We start from the raw sequence: 15,936 nt of genomic DNA on the forward strand, positions 1-15,936 counted from the left end.
CGCAATATTATGCATCTGTCATGCAACATCTGCAACTATACGTAGCTTCACACGTGACAGTATCTGATGCTGCTGTAGCTGACGATAAGGAATTGTGAAAGAGCTGTTCGTTGTGGATGAGTAATTTAATGTCTGCGCTCATAGTAGCTTACGCTGTTAAACCGCACGAAATTCAGCTTCTATACAGCAGAATATGTAGCCGCTAACGGCAATAAACTGCCAAATGCAAAAGCTTTCGTCCTCACCTCCTAACTTTGAGTAGTAGTAGGTTGCGTTCATATTTGCTCGTTTGTTTGATTTTTGTACATATTTTGAAATTACTGTATTTTCTCATAATTCTCGCCCAAAATTATCTTTCATATTGTCGCACGAATTTTGGCGAACAACATCCACACCAGGATATTTGAGAATTTAGTATTGAATTATTGCGGCTTAACGGGATATTCGACAAAGCGCAATACTCAAGAATAGCGCCAACAGAATTTCCCGGTCACATCAACTCCACTACGCGTATTGATGGGGACCAATAATCGGCTCTTGTACAGGTTGCATAGCAATGAGGCCCGAGGCCGATTAGCAAAGACAGTGCAACAGCGGTCACACGCGAGCAACATTCCACGAACTATACGTATGCTCCGAAATTGGATTGTGCCGAAACAATGCTCAAGAGAGCAGCAAAGGTAACAATCGGAAAATCGGCGAGCGGGACGCTCGCTTAGGTTACAGAGAGATAATAGGAGAATGAGTCACATAATTGGCAAGGGCATTGACATATGCAGATAGGGCAAGCAGAAGGTAAAAACCCATGGCCTGACGAAAACAAGCCGCATTCCTGCTGCATCGGGTTGGTAATGACACCGTACAAATGGAGATACAATGTCCATATGTTAAAGAACACGCTATCGTTATAGGAAGCTTGATGCTGTGAAAATTTGTTTGCAGAAAATGTTAGATCATTGTCCAGGAATTAATCAATTTCGTTCTTGAGAGTGCGTTCCATGATAAACATTAATTTAAGGACAGAAGGAAAACAGGACAGAGAGGAAAGGCAGGGATGTTAACCAGTTTGGCATAACCGGTATGCTACCCTGCACAGGGGAATTGGGTGGGGGGACTGAAAGAAGAGGAAAGAGAGAGAGAGAAGGAGAAGGGGAGCACACACACAACGTCACAGTCCGGTAGCCTTGTGCGGCATGCGCTACAGCCGCTAGTGCAAGTCTGTTGTCCTTAGAAACTTTAACAATGCCTTTGTTGCTTTAATTCTCGATGACTTTTCGGGATGACATTCGAGGACAGTTGCTAGCGACACCGGTCTGTGGTCAAGGCGAGCGAGAGCAAATGCGAGTGATCGTATCCGCACAGCTTAGCGAGGACAGTCACAGAAGATATGCTGCAAAGTCTCCTCGATACCACAGACGTCGCAAAGAGCGTCGTCGGCTATACCTGTACGAAATGAAAATGACTTTGTGAAAGCCATTCTTAGCGATAACAGGCATAGCAGAGTGGCCTCTCTTCGGCGGGGTCAAGTTGGTATTTGAAACTGTAGCAACGCGTTCAGGTGATGTTGCCGATAGTTTTTGCTACTTGCTCTATCACGGTGGAGAGCGTATAATGTCCTGTGCGATCATTCGAAGCTTGGCAGCAGCATCAGACCTTGAAAAGTGTATAGCCTCTTCTCTGCCGCCTTTCAAAGCTAATCGAGTAGCATTATCAGCATGTTCTCTGTGCCTATCACGCCGCTGTGACTTGGCAACCACTGAAATGTCACGTGGTGTCCTTTCTAAAATGACGTATAAATGAGCTGTCTGATCTCGAATACCAGTCGTTCGTACGATCCATGCCGCAGGGCTGATAACAGAGATTATAGGGTTGCCTTGACATCGCTGAATATCGACCAGCGCTGCGGTTGTTTGCAATTGACAACACAAAGTGCAGTGCGAAGAGCTGCAAATTCCTCAGCCGCAAACCAACAGAAACAACCACTGCTCCAGACGAACGCCGGATAGCCGTTGAGCCGTCAGTGTAAATATGCACATGGCCGGAGTACTTCTCGTGCAATAGAAGCAGAGATACCTGTTTCAGAACAGGCGATGACAACTGAGATTTTTTTCCTGATCCCTGGCACACTCAGGTGCACTGCAGGACGAATCAAACACCTAGATGAAATCGGTGGTTTTGATGCGGGGCTGAAGCCTGACGGAAGGTTGGCGGAATAGCTCGAGATAGTTGCGCGGTATGGTGCTTGCGGCCTTCCTGAAGGCAGTGTTGCAAGGTGGTGGCAATGAGCTCGAGCAAAATCTTTTTTGTGAGCTCCCAATTCAACCGCAATATGCGTTTGTATCGGTTTTTCTCTGGCGATGGCAATAGCCACCTCTGTTGACACACATTTTGGCAAACCAAAGCAAGCTCTGAGTGCTTGAGCTTGTGCAGACTGGAGAACGCGACAATTTGTCTTGCAAGTGTTGGTCAGTACAGGGAGACTATATCTCAGAAACCCGAGAAAGAGTGCTCTGTACAATTATAACATTGCATCTACCGACATACCCCAGCTTTGTCCACCCAGGAACTTGAACAGTTGGGCAATTGCCGTCAGGCGCTGTTTCAAGTAGGTCTCGTGCGGGCTAAACTGAAGTTTCTATAAGTGATTATGCCCCTAAATTTTTATGTTCTGATATTTCTATTGTCGGGCAGAAGAATCTGAGTTTAAAGTTCACATTGAGGTATAGTACCACTTGGTTGCACTTTCGTTTAACCAAGGGACTGGCGATGATGTAAAGCTACTACGAGAGGACAGTTCCGCTTACGCAACGGTCAATTAGCAAGCACCAGTGACAACGATCCATGCGTGAACGATTGTGCGCAAGGGCTCGCGACGAGCGCACGCATGACGCTCGCGCAGCGCCGACAAAAGACAAAATCCGGCCTAGAGAGGAGTATCGAATGAGCGAGGGGCGCGCACGTGCATAGACGCAGTCAACAACAAAATTGCGCGCCGCCGCATGGCACGCTCGACCTTCGAGCCAAAAGTGGACATTAATAAAACTCCAAAGAGAAAAAAACGACAGAAAGACGAGAGAATCACGTCATAAGACCTAAAACATGCGAAGGGCACTCGCGAGCACGTGGAAAGACAGAAGGGAGGAGAGAGGAGAACTGCCTACTCGGCGACCGAAAACACACTGAGAGGAGTCCCACGCAATCGCTAGAAGCAAAAGCCGGTTGCCCGCTGTCGTCCATGCCTAGCTGCCACTACACAGCGGTTGCCTTACGGGTCAACCAGCTTCCTGCAGTGAGTTAAGATAACGCTGCCTACCGCTGGGGACGTTCAAAAAGGGAACGAAGAGAGATTAGAGCGCCGCCTCTGCCAACTAGCATGAATTTGGTTGCGTTCGCATCAAACGCCCCGCCCAAGACAGCACTGGGCATCGCACCGGATGCACTGTCGTGATCTGCTTGCCCATTAGGCGATCAGTATTGCTTTCCTCGAGATAAGGGACAACTCTTCCTTGTGCGACAAGATGCAATCGGAAGCAACGTTGCAACCGTTTGGTGAAATCGCGGAGTAAGAGAGGTCGGCGCTCTGGAGCCGCTGACACCCACACCTCCGCCGCGCGACGGCCGACACGAGACTCGAGGATTCGGTGTCACTCCGCACTTGGAGGACCACGGAGGAGAACATGTGGTTCACGGTGCCGCTGCTGATATGCCTACCAGCTGTTTTTCTGCAGCCAGCAGCTGCAGTGAGCAAAGGTATCACTTTACTTACCCTTTACGGGACTCTGATATGCTCTCAAAGTTTCTCCCACTGTATTTAACTTTTTTTTGCCTTAGATTTCGTGAAACTTATACTGTTGATTTAGACAAGGTGGATCTAAAAAATTTGTCTCCTATCATAAAGAGACAAGTAGCTCATGTCAACACCTGAAATCTGCGGAGCCGGGATCAGTGGCTATTGATAAATGTTGTGCATTCGTTCCTTTTGTTTCTATGAGTAATGAAGAAATCCGGGGCAGCTAGCTACAAAAACTTTGATGAGCGATTTTTTTTTTTTTGTGAGAACCAGATGGCTGACCAAAGGGAAACCGTTACTAAAAACGTAAACATTTGTGAATTCAGCCTCAGGTTATTAAACACACCAATAAAGTTATATTGTCACTATATGATAAGAACTAACCTGTAGAATAACCTGAGAAATGACTTGTTTTTTCACATGGTGATATATGAACCAGAAATGCTCACGACTACTTATGAGACGGCGAACTACCAGGGTCTGTTACACAGAAACGCGTTACGTCAAAAATGTTCGCAAGAGAATATTTCAGCCGATCGTGATGAGGCACATATCATCAGCGAAGCCGGCTGACCAATGTGAAAACGCTCTTAAGAAATAGAAGATTTGTGAATTCGGTCTCATATGAGCAGGGGTTCGTGTTAATTTTTCGTCGATGCGAATTGCAGACAGATCCGCCATAACGGTTCAGCTGTTGTGACCTCGTTCAGCTAAGCATAAGGGTGCGAATTAATTTACCAGCTATGACGGCCGCATGTCTGCGGGGAGGAAAACTCAATAACACCCGTGTATTTTATTTATGTGGACGTTAAATAAAATCAAGTTGCAGAATTGTTCACTACGCGTGAAATTTTTATAAAGCCGCACTAAGCCATGCCTCGTAATCATCGCTTTCGACGTTTAAGACGCCCACTTTAATTTATTAACTTGATGCACGTGAACAGACACTATCGAAAGTATTTATTATGCCTAGATTGGCATCTGCATATTTGCTGTTAGAATGACGTTTTCGGTGTGCATTCCAGACAACTTGCATTCCCTTGCTTACTCTCACCTCAGTTACGTACAACTGCCCCGAACATGAATTTTAATTAATAACTCTCGAAACGTTAGCTAGTGTCATGTAATAAAATATTTCCTTTGCTTCATGTCTTGCGACAGGCAGCGATGCAATTCAGGGCATCAAGATTCCTCGCAACAAGTTCGAGGTGCCCGTGGTGTGCTACTACTACGGCTGGGCAAGCCGGCGCCCTAGTCCCATGAACTACCAGGTGGAAGACGTCCCGCTGGACATGTGTACCTTCGTGGTGCTGGCGTTTGCCGGCATCGACGACAAAACCTTCGAGCTGAAGAGCATGATTCCGGAATACCAGGAAGATAGCCGTGAGTTCCACTTCCACACTAATGATGTAGTTGATGTCCTTGATTCTATTAAGCAAGCTGTGCACATTTTGTGCAAACGTTGACAACGCAACGGAAGTCAACGAAAGCTAACTTTCTGAAGCTAACGTGAGCAATGTTTGACTCGATAGCCAAGCTGAAACATATGTCACTTTATTCTTAACCATCTTAACAGAAAAAAATGTACAGGAGATAACTGCAGGTCCCTTCAGTGTGACCTCAAATACCATGTGGCATCAAGGAAAGAGAAATGAGCCCAAAAAGGTTTTTACTTGATGGCCGGTGGAGCTTGTATGCTGAATAAGCAGAGCCATAATGTACTGTTGCGAAACATAACGAGCTCAATATCCTAAGCACGTCGACGATAGAGAGGCAGTACCAAGAGGGGTCAAGCAACCTTGATAGTAAGTTTCTACAGCGAAAAACGGGAGACAGAAGCTAAATGTGTGCATAGGAATGAGTTTAGACGCATGTGGTTTATCGTCATCTCCCGGAAGTGCGACTAGACAAGGGGAAATAACAAAATTCTAAAAATTCTTCACTCAAAAATATGGGGCGCGTACTATACTTGAAAAGTTTGCGGTCATTCATGCTCAATGCCTCATGAGTTCTAGCTTACCAGACCTGTGTCACTAATGCGAATATATGCTCACTGGCAAAAGCTAATTCGTTAAAGAATTCAAAATTAATAGTCCCGTTGGGGAATTAGGTAAGGCGAATGGAGCGGGATTTCAATAGTGCACAAAATGTTCACTGAGATGATTTAGAGTAAAATCAAGCCAACAAGTTAGTCAGTCTATGAAACAGACTGCTTTTACGACGAGCATTCTACAACGGACGTCATCAGTGGTATAAGACAGCTCATTAGAGCTGCAGAGCACGACCAACCCTTCTCAGATACTTTAATAGAATGTTAAAGGACACTTGAATTAGCAGCAATACTGTCAGACGAGGAGTAAGAGATACTTCGCGCAATGAAGGAGTACCGCAAGCGTTAGTATACACTATAGTGTATACTTTAGCAAATATATGTAAAGGCTCCACACCTACCCTAATTGTGCAGAGAAAGTACAAAAATACCAATCAATAAATGGGTCAGGCAAGTAGGCTCGCTCTGTCCTATAATAGTAATTGCATGTTTAAAAACATTCAAGATATTAAACTGCACGATGAGGAAGGCGCGAAAAAATGGACACAGGCATTATAATTTATTCGTTCTTCATGCATTAAACTTAATTAGAATTAGGCGCTTGTGTGGGTCACTCACTTCCTCTCTTTTTTTGTCGTCTAAGTGTCGAATGCCAACAAGCCCAATCCGCCACCCTTCTAAATTGAACTGGTATATTAAATAAATGAGTCTCAGCAGTCTACCTCAAAAATTTAAGGCATCTGTATTAAATTATTCTGCTCTGCAGCGGTGGTGCTAACTTCAAAAGATAGCTGCATACCTCCGTTGACAATGTGTAACAGGAGAGTTGGAGGTTAGTAATAATAATAAATGGAAGTGCACACAGAACTTATAGAGCGAAAGAAAAGGCCACTTTTAGGCAGCTTGGCTAAGGTTTCCATCGTTCAGTGCCAGTTCACGCGTCCAACTGCATATAACTCACTGATGTTGCAAAATGTTAGGGCGTAATCTCTCTGAAAATAAGACAAAGAAACGTTCCCATGAATACGTAATACAACTGCTTACATAGCTTCCTTCATGGCACACAACACACCTAAGTTACAGTGATAAATAAGCAAACTGTGCATATGCGTAAAGAGCCGCATTCACTATAAAATATAGTTTACGTATAATACTAAATTGGTTGACAGCAAAGTGCTCCAGATTTGTTTTTTTAGCCACCGAAATATTTAATAGTCAAGGAATCACGCTCCATATCTCATCTTTACCCTAATTAGTTCCCTAGGATGAACTTGTTCGTAATGCCTGATGTTGTAGATATGTGTGTTCAAGACAGGTGGTGCTCAATAACCTGGCACGACGATGAGGAACTGACGGTTGGAAGCCAGCCTGTAGAATACGCGCGATAGTTCGCTTCGTTTCTTATTTTTCTCTTTCTAGTTCATATACTCACGAGCGACTAGAATCATGAGAAGAAAATATGAAGAATGGAAGCCTACGGGTTGTAGCACATGGCGGCAGGAGTTAGCAAATGCTTACAGGCAGCTTACTGCTATATTTGGAAATAAAGAAGGTTCACTCGTTCTATTCTACGGGCTGTAATGTATGGGGCAGACACACATATTGTCATTCCGGCTCTCTTGCTATACGGGTCCTGATTTGTTAATCACAAGCGATTATATTAAATCCTGTATAGACGCTTGTACATTTTCAATAAAATATATATAGAGATATGAAGGTGGTATGGGACGTGTGCTGTTGTTCTTTCGTGTTTCTCGGTTGTGTTTGTATTAGATTACTGCCATTTCCACACACTCTGTCTGCTGCAAAGATTGTGCGATAGTTCCCTGACAAAATTGTAGCACCATATTTTGCTGTTCTCGTGTTCAAAATTTATTTGGTTAGCTGTATGATGGCCGAAGAATTTCATTACAACAAATTATGTATGAGAGTGTCTCAAATGATTAATACGATCAGGATTACTCGCTCATTGTTAGAGGAGAGGGTCTTAGGACATTGGCCGAGACGCTCCTCGGCACAGAAGGCTTCGAGAGCGTTGCTGCGTTTCTTGCGGACAACTGGACTTAGAGGCAGACTTTAAATAGTGCCGTATATTCTATTTTCCTTCCGCCCTTCCTATTTTTACTATTGTTGCCTTTTTTAATATCTCTTTTCTATCATATCTTATTCCCCTTACTCCCTTCCCCGGCACAGGGTAGCCAGCCAGTCTGAGAACTGGCTAACCTCCCTATCCTTCCGCATATTTCTTTCTCCTCCTTTTTTGAGTTCTGCTTACTCATTCCGTACATCACATTTTGCAGCGGCGTCTCGCTACAGTTTTCTTCCTTGTCGAGCCTGCCCTCGTCGTGATCTTGCATTATGCTCCCAAACACAGAGAGATACCTGAATTTCACCAACCTCAAGACCCAACACCTCTACCTGAAGACCATGTTGGCTGTCGGTGGATGGCACCTGGGCGGCGAGGTTTTCTCCAAAATGGTCAGCACACCGGAGAGCCGTGCAGCGTTCGTGTGGAGTGCCCTACGCTGGATGCTGGACTACAAGTTCGACGGCCTCGAAATCATCTGGAAGTACCCAGGTTACGAGAAACGGGGCGGAAGGCCACAGGACAAGGAAAACTTCGCGCTCTTGCTAAAGGTATTTGTTTTTTTTCCTTGTGGCAAGAGTGAAGCTACTTCTGAAATTAGAAAATTAGGCTCTGAGAAGATTTGGAAAATAATGCTTGTTTACGAACACCTAGGCCACTTTGGCGCGATTGCTTTATTGTACCGTCAATAGCTCTCACGGTTCACACGACTGTGGAATAGATACGGTCTGTCTTTTCAAACGTGCTTAATAATATTTTGAGCGCGATCCCTACGTACAGGGAAGGCCTAAAGTTTCCAGGCCGCTATTCCACGCAATTCTATGGCAGGGCTGCCTGGGAACTTCTGGTCACCCCTGTACGTTGCCTATGTACAGAGTTTAACCGAGTGTTACTGAAACTGCTATTCCTGGATATTAAGGGGTAAGCAATTGAGATTCTGGTAGCGCGCGGCAAACTCGTCTGAGGACCAACGTTCGCCAACATTCCCACGAAATATTCTCTGCCTTTCTGGCGTCACGTGCTACGTGACGCCAGAAAGGCAGAAAAAGAGTGTTCCACACTCGCCGCCATGGCTGCGATTGGCGCTGACTAACACTCCAAGGTTTAAATGCACATATATACCCCATAAAGTGGACGGGAGGATGACCGCCGCCGTAGCTCAGTGGTAGAGCATCGGACGCGTTATTCGAAGGTCGCAGGTTCGGTCCCTGCCGGCGGCAAGTCATCTTTTCGTCCACTTTACTTTCTTCACATTTATATTCTAAATATTACAGATCACACCCCCTATACTTTCCTTGGCGTTATTGTCTGTTAGTTCTCATTAATATTGTGTCTAACAAAGAAAACGAGCCCTTAAGAATCATCTTCTTTCCTTCATACCTACGACCAGGAATTTATGACAGCCATCACAACACTAAGAGTTCGGAAGTACATAATATCTATCTATCCCTTTATGAAGATCAAATGTTCTATAATCGATTAAAAGCTCTCATTAAAAAGAAAGTTGAGCTGGCTAGTCAATTTCTGGTGCGCTTATAAGTGCCGTCACATAATATTTTCACATTTTCTGCGTTTTCGTTTCCAGCGGAAAATATTAGCGAACATTTATTTTCGTGCTGCTCAAAACACAAAAGTTAGACACTTTTATGATTCTCTGGGGTTTTTGAAATGACAGCCTGACAATAGCGACAGTAATTGTCTATTTATCGACGCCAGCGTGAACTTGCCTCACAGACATATGGCTTTCGACATTGCTTGCGACCGTCCCACCGATGCGCGTTTCATTGCCCAACAATCATTTTCGCAAAGCGGCGATATTTTGCTCGAACATGTATGCGTATCTTGGCTGATCGACGCGTAACCACACTGCCTCGTAAAGCGTGGTTTTTTCTGCGGGAATCGCCTTCTTCCAAAACACAACTTCTCTTGTATGTTGAGCACTCTAAAACACTGCAATCTTACGCTTGTCGTTCGGTTTCGAGTTAGTCAGTTGTATAATTTAATATCTTTATCTCAAGCATAACTGGCACCATTGAGCTACTACTCACGCAGAATAATTAGCCAAAAGTGTTTGTTACGATGGAATGCTGCTTGCTTCCCACTCTTTTTTTCTGCTTTGGACGAAATGAGAGGAATGACAACTCATCCGTGACTTTCTTTTTTTTATTTTCCTGTGGTAGTCCAACCTGCTTTTTTTATTATTGTAGCTAACAGCTATTCCTGCAGATTTCTTATCATCGTTAAGTCAACTGTAATATCAATTTTAGTTTTACGAATGCGAATAATTATTCATATTGTAGCGAAGCCTTGAAACTGTGATGGGACGTCCTCTCCAACGCCCTCTAGTGGGTCGTCTTCTTCGGCTCCTTTATAAAAGAATACCACTCGTGCTGAGAGTCTGTGCTCTATCTTGACTGCCGCCATTACGCATTGTCGCTGAGTGCCATCCAATAAACGCCTTTACAATATTAACTAATTTATTATTAATTCAAATTCTGAATATTTTTAAGGGCTTTATGCCAATTTGAATGACTCCGGCACCACTCAGCGCATTTTTATCGCGTAGTTTGGATGGTTGTAAGTAGGCTTTTGCACCAATACTATTTCACTGTGCCCTTCTGTGCGGTGACTTCCACGCTTTGGCATTTTCACTCCGCAGGAGCTCAAAGAAGCCTTTGCAGCCCATCCTCTCTACTTGACGGCTGCCGTTCCCTTGGAGGAGAACTATCTGGACGATGGCTACGACATTCCTAAAATGCAGCGGTGAGCATGTCCTTGATTGATGCCGTGTCGGATCTCGACAAATGTGCAATAATGGAGCGGGCATTTATCTTCTGTGAGAAATCCAAGCAAATATGGCAACGCTGCTTAGACGATGCAATCAAGTATCTGATATGTCACAAATGATCAGTGACAAACAGATTATTTGCTGAAAGATTACTTCCTTCATTGCTCTATTTCGTTCATGCGTCCACATTTTTGCACTCGTTCTGATCTTACTCTAAAAGGAAAAAAATTTGGAACGAAGAGTCTGCCCACTCAATATTTAGTATTGTGGGGGTTTCACGTACCAAAACTGTGATATGATTACCAGGGACGCCGGAATGGAGGGCTCCGGAAATTTCGAACACATGGGGCTCCTTAGCGTGCACGTATGTAGTGTAGTGCACGTATGTAGGGCCACTACCATTTCGTCTCCGCCGAAATGCGTCCGCCACGGCCGGGATTCGATGCCGCGACTTTCGGGTGAGCAGTCGAGCACCATAACCACTAGACCACCGTGGCGGGTGAGTGTGTCCACTAAGACACCAAACAAAATCTGAAAATAATAGAAACGAGATCTGCAAGAATAACAATAATTTAAGTCGATGTCATTGTTGTGGTGGTTGTTGTTGTTGTTGTTCTTGTTGAACCAAGAAGTAAGCACGCCCTGCAATTTCTAACCTTCCCTTTCCGTACCAACGAATTTCGTAAGCCTAGCCGATTAAAATTTTAGCATAGTGTTTTATCGATAGTCCACGCGTAGGCTTGAAAGGGTTCCCACCGGGGAAGGCGCATATACGGTGATATACCATAGGGAAAGGGAAGTGGTCATGCGCTGCCGGCTACCTATGATGACGTAAAAAAATATTCAGTCAGGACACAACAAACCGGCGTAGAGAAAAGGAAAACCATCGAACCGGATTAAAGGAAATAAAGAGTGCCGCATTTATTCTTCCCACTGCGCAGACATGTCGACTGGTTCAACGTCCTTGCCTACGACCTCCGTGGGCCCTGGAACCGGTTCACGGACATGCACAGCATTCTGTACAAGAGGGCGGCAGACTCGCCCTATTTCCAAGATCTCACCATCGTGAGTGCAAAGAAAAAGTTACAAACGTTGAAATGAAGTTAATAGGTACTTCGGGCATCACTACGCATGTGATAGTGTAGTTAGACACATTACCACTTCCTAAAATCTTTATGAAACATTTGGTGGTCCTAAACACGTGTGAGCAGTGCACGTAGACCACGCTTTTACTGTCATGTTATTTACTGCTTTAAGCTTTCAACGTACCATGCGGTTGCAACATTTATCTAGCCGTGGGATGTGTTAAAGCCAATCGATAAGGATTTCTTTCTTGTCATCCAGCTACATGCTGTCCTGCAAGTCAAACGCATACATTTATTCCTCGGTTTCTCTTTTATGCATTTTTATAAACTCATGTTTCATATTTATTTATTGCCAAAGCACCTCCATAGGGACATGCATGTTACGTGGCATGACACCGGCGACTGTGTTGTATACTACATTTGTACACCCGCGCAAAACTTAAACTAAAGAATCGTAAAATTGAGAGCACAGTCAAAATTGCGGGGGTACGGGAAACATGCGTTCCACACTGTCCCAGGAATCTGAATCAGTTTTCCCATGTTGGTTCAGCGCTGCTTTTAGCAGAGTTAAGTGGACGCAAGTTCTTTTCATTTGATGATTTGGTAGCTGAACACTAACAGAGAATGAAGAAAGAACAGTCTCTGTTAGTGTTACGCTACTGATTCTTCAAACGGAGCCACACCAACTCTCCCAAATGTCTACACTGATACCACTCATTTCAACCAATGCAACTCGTCACTACGTTAACCCTGCATGTCTGGTTGTATTAACGCGCGCACTTGATTTTTCTTCTTAACCCTTTGAGACGCTATGTACATAATTGTGTACACCACTTGTTTTTGTTATTTGTATCGACAAGTGGCTAAGAAAGAGCAAGATACATTGAGTTTTGGATGAATTGAACCTCCTGCGTAATAAATTTCGCTTTATTTAGCTACATTTTGCAGTGCACTGTTGCATATGATCACTTTACTGAAGGCACTACCATATTCGACGAGTCGTTCCACGTGCCGCTTCCCGCGACCCACGTCAAAAGTATAATTTTTCTTTCCTCAACATGGACGTAACCGAAAAAGAATTTGCATGATATTTCTAGCCTGAGATTTCTTTCTATTTATGCAAAAACACAGCATGAATGACTTCAGAGTAAATAGATAGTTAATTACAAAGTGATTAGGAATGATTACTACAACGCATATAAATTAACGTATTCCGACATTATTTTTGTTGCAATATAATATCGAGTGCCTCGAAATAACATTGTATCGATTTGACGCATTTACAGACAGTTTTTCATAGGTGGCGTCTGAAAGGGTTAATCGTGACTGGGCTTCACAGCCTAAAACTGTTAAACGTGTGATCCCTCGGCCCAAAACATGGCTATTGAACCTTCTTGGGAGTTTTCGAATGTTCTAATCAAATTACACACACGACACGAGTGTATCGTTGTGCTGTGAATGCTTTGTTTTACTGGGTACAGCTTCACCCAATAAAGACTTCATTCTTTGCCGGTTTGAATGATGCCTTCCCCACAGTCGCAACCACGTGACAATGTTTCCGTGGACTGACGCTGTGTGTCACTCTGCTCTTGCAGGCCGAGGGCATGAAGCGGCTGGTGCGCATGGGCGCCCCAAAGCAGAAACTGATGCTGGGCATGGCCTACTACGGTCGCACGTACGTGCTACGTGACTCCAAGAAGAACGGGCCCAAGGCCCGCATCATACCTAACGGCAAACCGGAAGTAGGCCCTTACGTTGGATCTGATGAGCTCAAGGGGTATTACGAGGTGAGTAAACTGTATTTCATTTACTTCAGTCTCGAATTTGTGAAACACACTCTAAGAATAAAACAGATTCCTTTGACTCTTTTTTTAGAGTTTTGGCTTTCTACGTATATGACTCTCTTTAAAGAGCCATGTGAACTCTCTTTGTAGATTATTATGCTCCCTTTGGAGAGTCGTAGGACCTAAAAGAGAATTACCGTGTCTCTTTAAAGAGAGTCATATACGTGGCAAGTCAGGACTCGCCGAAAGGAGCCACACATACTCTCTTTTTTTCTTAGAGTGCGCTGCGTTTATGGGCAGAGCCCTCACATCATTCGCACCCCTTTGTGGACCTTTGTGTGACGTTGGCGCACGGTTTCACGCATGCGCAGGGCCACGAAAGCCCTATTGCGCTACTTGAAGACGACCGGACTTCATAAGCGTCTGTGAACTACAAGCGCGAGTTAGTGTGTGTGTGTTTTAACATTAACTTTTCATTTCTTCTTTTTCTTTATCTTCTTTCTTCTCTATTTGACCTAGAATTCCCCTTTCCCCTACTTCATGTGTAGAGTAGCCAACCATGCCAAAGCTTGCTTATCTTTCCTGCCTTTCCTCTTCGTTTCTCTCTATTTCTCTCTCTCTCTCTCTCCTTTATTTCATATAGCAGCGCTTTATTCGATACATGAGAAAATTGGCCCTGTATAGCACTTAGTTCTTAGGATATTCTCGTTTACTCGCTTCTTCTTTCACGTTTTCCCACAGGTGGGCATCAGTTTCATACCGGAAGCTAAGAATCACATGTTCAGCTGCAGTAATCGCACAATTCTTTAGCAGTCGTGCAGCAACGGAACAGGCTGCACCGTTCGGCCCCTGCTCTCGAGGTGCACATTCTAACTAAACCTGAACCCACCGCCATGACACAATGGCGTTCTGCTAATGAGTACAAATAGTGTCCCCTATTCGATAAACAACCAGGAAAGCCGCGTTTCGATGCGCATAAAAAACGGGAAAACATTTTGCGCAAAGGCAAAACTAAAGAACCACAAATGGCTTAAACGAACCCGAAGCCACATAATAAGGCTGTTCTCATAGCATTTGTATTGTATTGAGGCAATGAATTCCTTATTTAAAGCGAACTCCCGCCACTGCCTGGTATCTTTTTTTGTGTGTGGCTAAATACCTTTTGCTACGGCCAATTGAAATTGATAAGGTATATCTGAAATGCTCTTCACCGTTTTCATTTTGTCGCTGAGTGATGGTGTAAACCTGACACAAAGCATATCCCCGCACAATCAATAACAGGTAATATTGAGCAAGGAACTCGTAAGTTTCATAATTTTTTTATGTTTTCAGAACTTACGAGACGTAGGTATGCTGCTTCAACGAACAGAAGAAGGAAAACAAGAAGGAGAAAGTGTTACTACTTATGTTAGACTAGCTGCAAGGCGACATGTTTTGATGCTTTCAATTATAATTATAACCTTTCGTCGTCGCATTTTCTTCTTCATCCGAATAATCCTTTTTTCTAATACATTATATGTGAGGGTGTGCGTGTGTGTGTGACATATTCTGCTCCGTCTGGCACCTTCCTTAATTTCTTAGGATACTAACTGCATCATCACGTGCGAAGCAGGCAATCGAAATATTATGACTCCGCTTTGCGGAGTTATATTTTTTTTGCCTCAGCCCTTTCAGACGCCACCTATGAAGAACTATCCGTAAATACGTATAATTGATACAATGTTATTTCAAGGCACTCGATATCAGGCCTGTAGACAGGGGGGGGGGGGCGCTTAGGGGCCCAGCGCCCCTCCCTCGACATTTTGTGAAGTAGGTGTTTACCAAAAGTAAATAATGGAAATAGGTGTTTTTCTCAAATAGTCAAGGTTTTCAGCAAGTGCCCCTCCCCTCCCCCCCCCCCACCCTCCGGAAAAAATTACTGGCTACGGGCCTGTTCGATATTATATTGCAAAAAATAATGTGATAATAAGCTAATTTATGCCTGTTATAGAAATTATTTCTAATCAAACTGTAATTCAATAACTATTTATCCTGGAGTCATTCATGGTTTGTTTTTTCCTAAATAGGAAATCTGTAGGATAGGATCTATAGGATCTATAGGATATCTAAATAAAATCTGAGGCTTGAAATATAGTGCCAATTCGTTTTCAGTTACGCCCATTTTGAACAAAGAAAAATTATACTTTTGACATGGCTTGCGAGAAGCGGAACGTCGAACGACTCGTCTAGCATGGTAGTGCCTTCAGCAAAGTGACCATATGCAACAGTACACTGCAAAATGAAGTTCAATGAAGAAAAATTTATTATGCAGTAGGTTCAATTCCTCCAAAGCTCGATGTATCTTGCTCTTTCG

General features: G+C 43.9%; 1 protein-coding gene across 1 annotated transcript in view; it reads left to right on the forward strand.

The window, feature by feature from the left end:
* Nucleotides 1–15,936, forward strand: part of LOC125756124 (uncharacterized) — a 145,690-nt gene that overhangs the window by 20,437 nt on the left and 109,317 nt on the right. The window contains exons 9-14 of the mRNA XM_049414206.1: nt 3,608–3,750; nt 4,952–5,173; nt 8,215–8,477; nt 10,586–10,689; nt 11,656–11,779; nt 13,395–13,586. Of these exons, the coding sequence (XP_049270163.1) occupies nt 3,608–3,750; nt 4,952–5,173; nt 8,215–8,477; nt 10,586–10,689; nt 11,656–11,779; nt 13,395–13,586 (1,048 nt within the window). The remainder of the gene's footprint in view (nt 1–3,607; nt 3,751–4,951; nt 5,174–8,214; nt 8,478–10,585; nt 10,690–11,655; nt 11,780–13,394; nt 13,587–15,936) is intronic.

The sequence above is a fragment of the Rhipicephalus sanguineus genome, chromosome 3 (genome assembly GCF_013339695.2).
Source record: "Rhipicephalus sanguineus isolate Rsan-2018 chromosome 3, BIME_Rsan_1.4, whole genome shotgun sequence".
Taxonomy (NCBI): domain Eukaryota; kingdom Metazoa; phylum Arthropoda; class Arachnida; order Ixodida; family Ixodidae; genus Rhipicephalus; species Rhipicephalus sanguineus.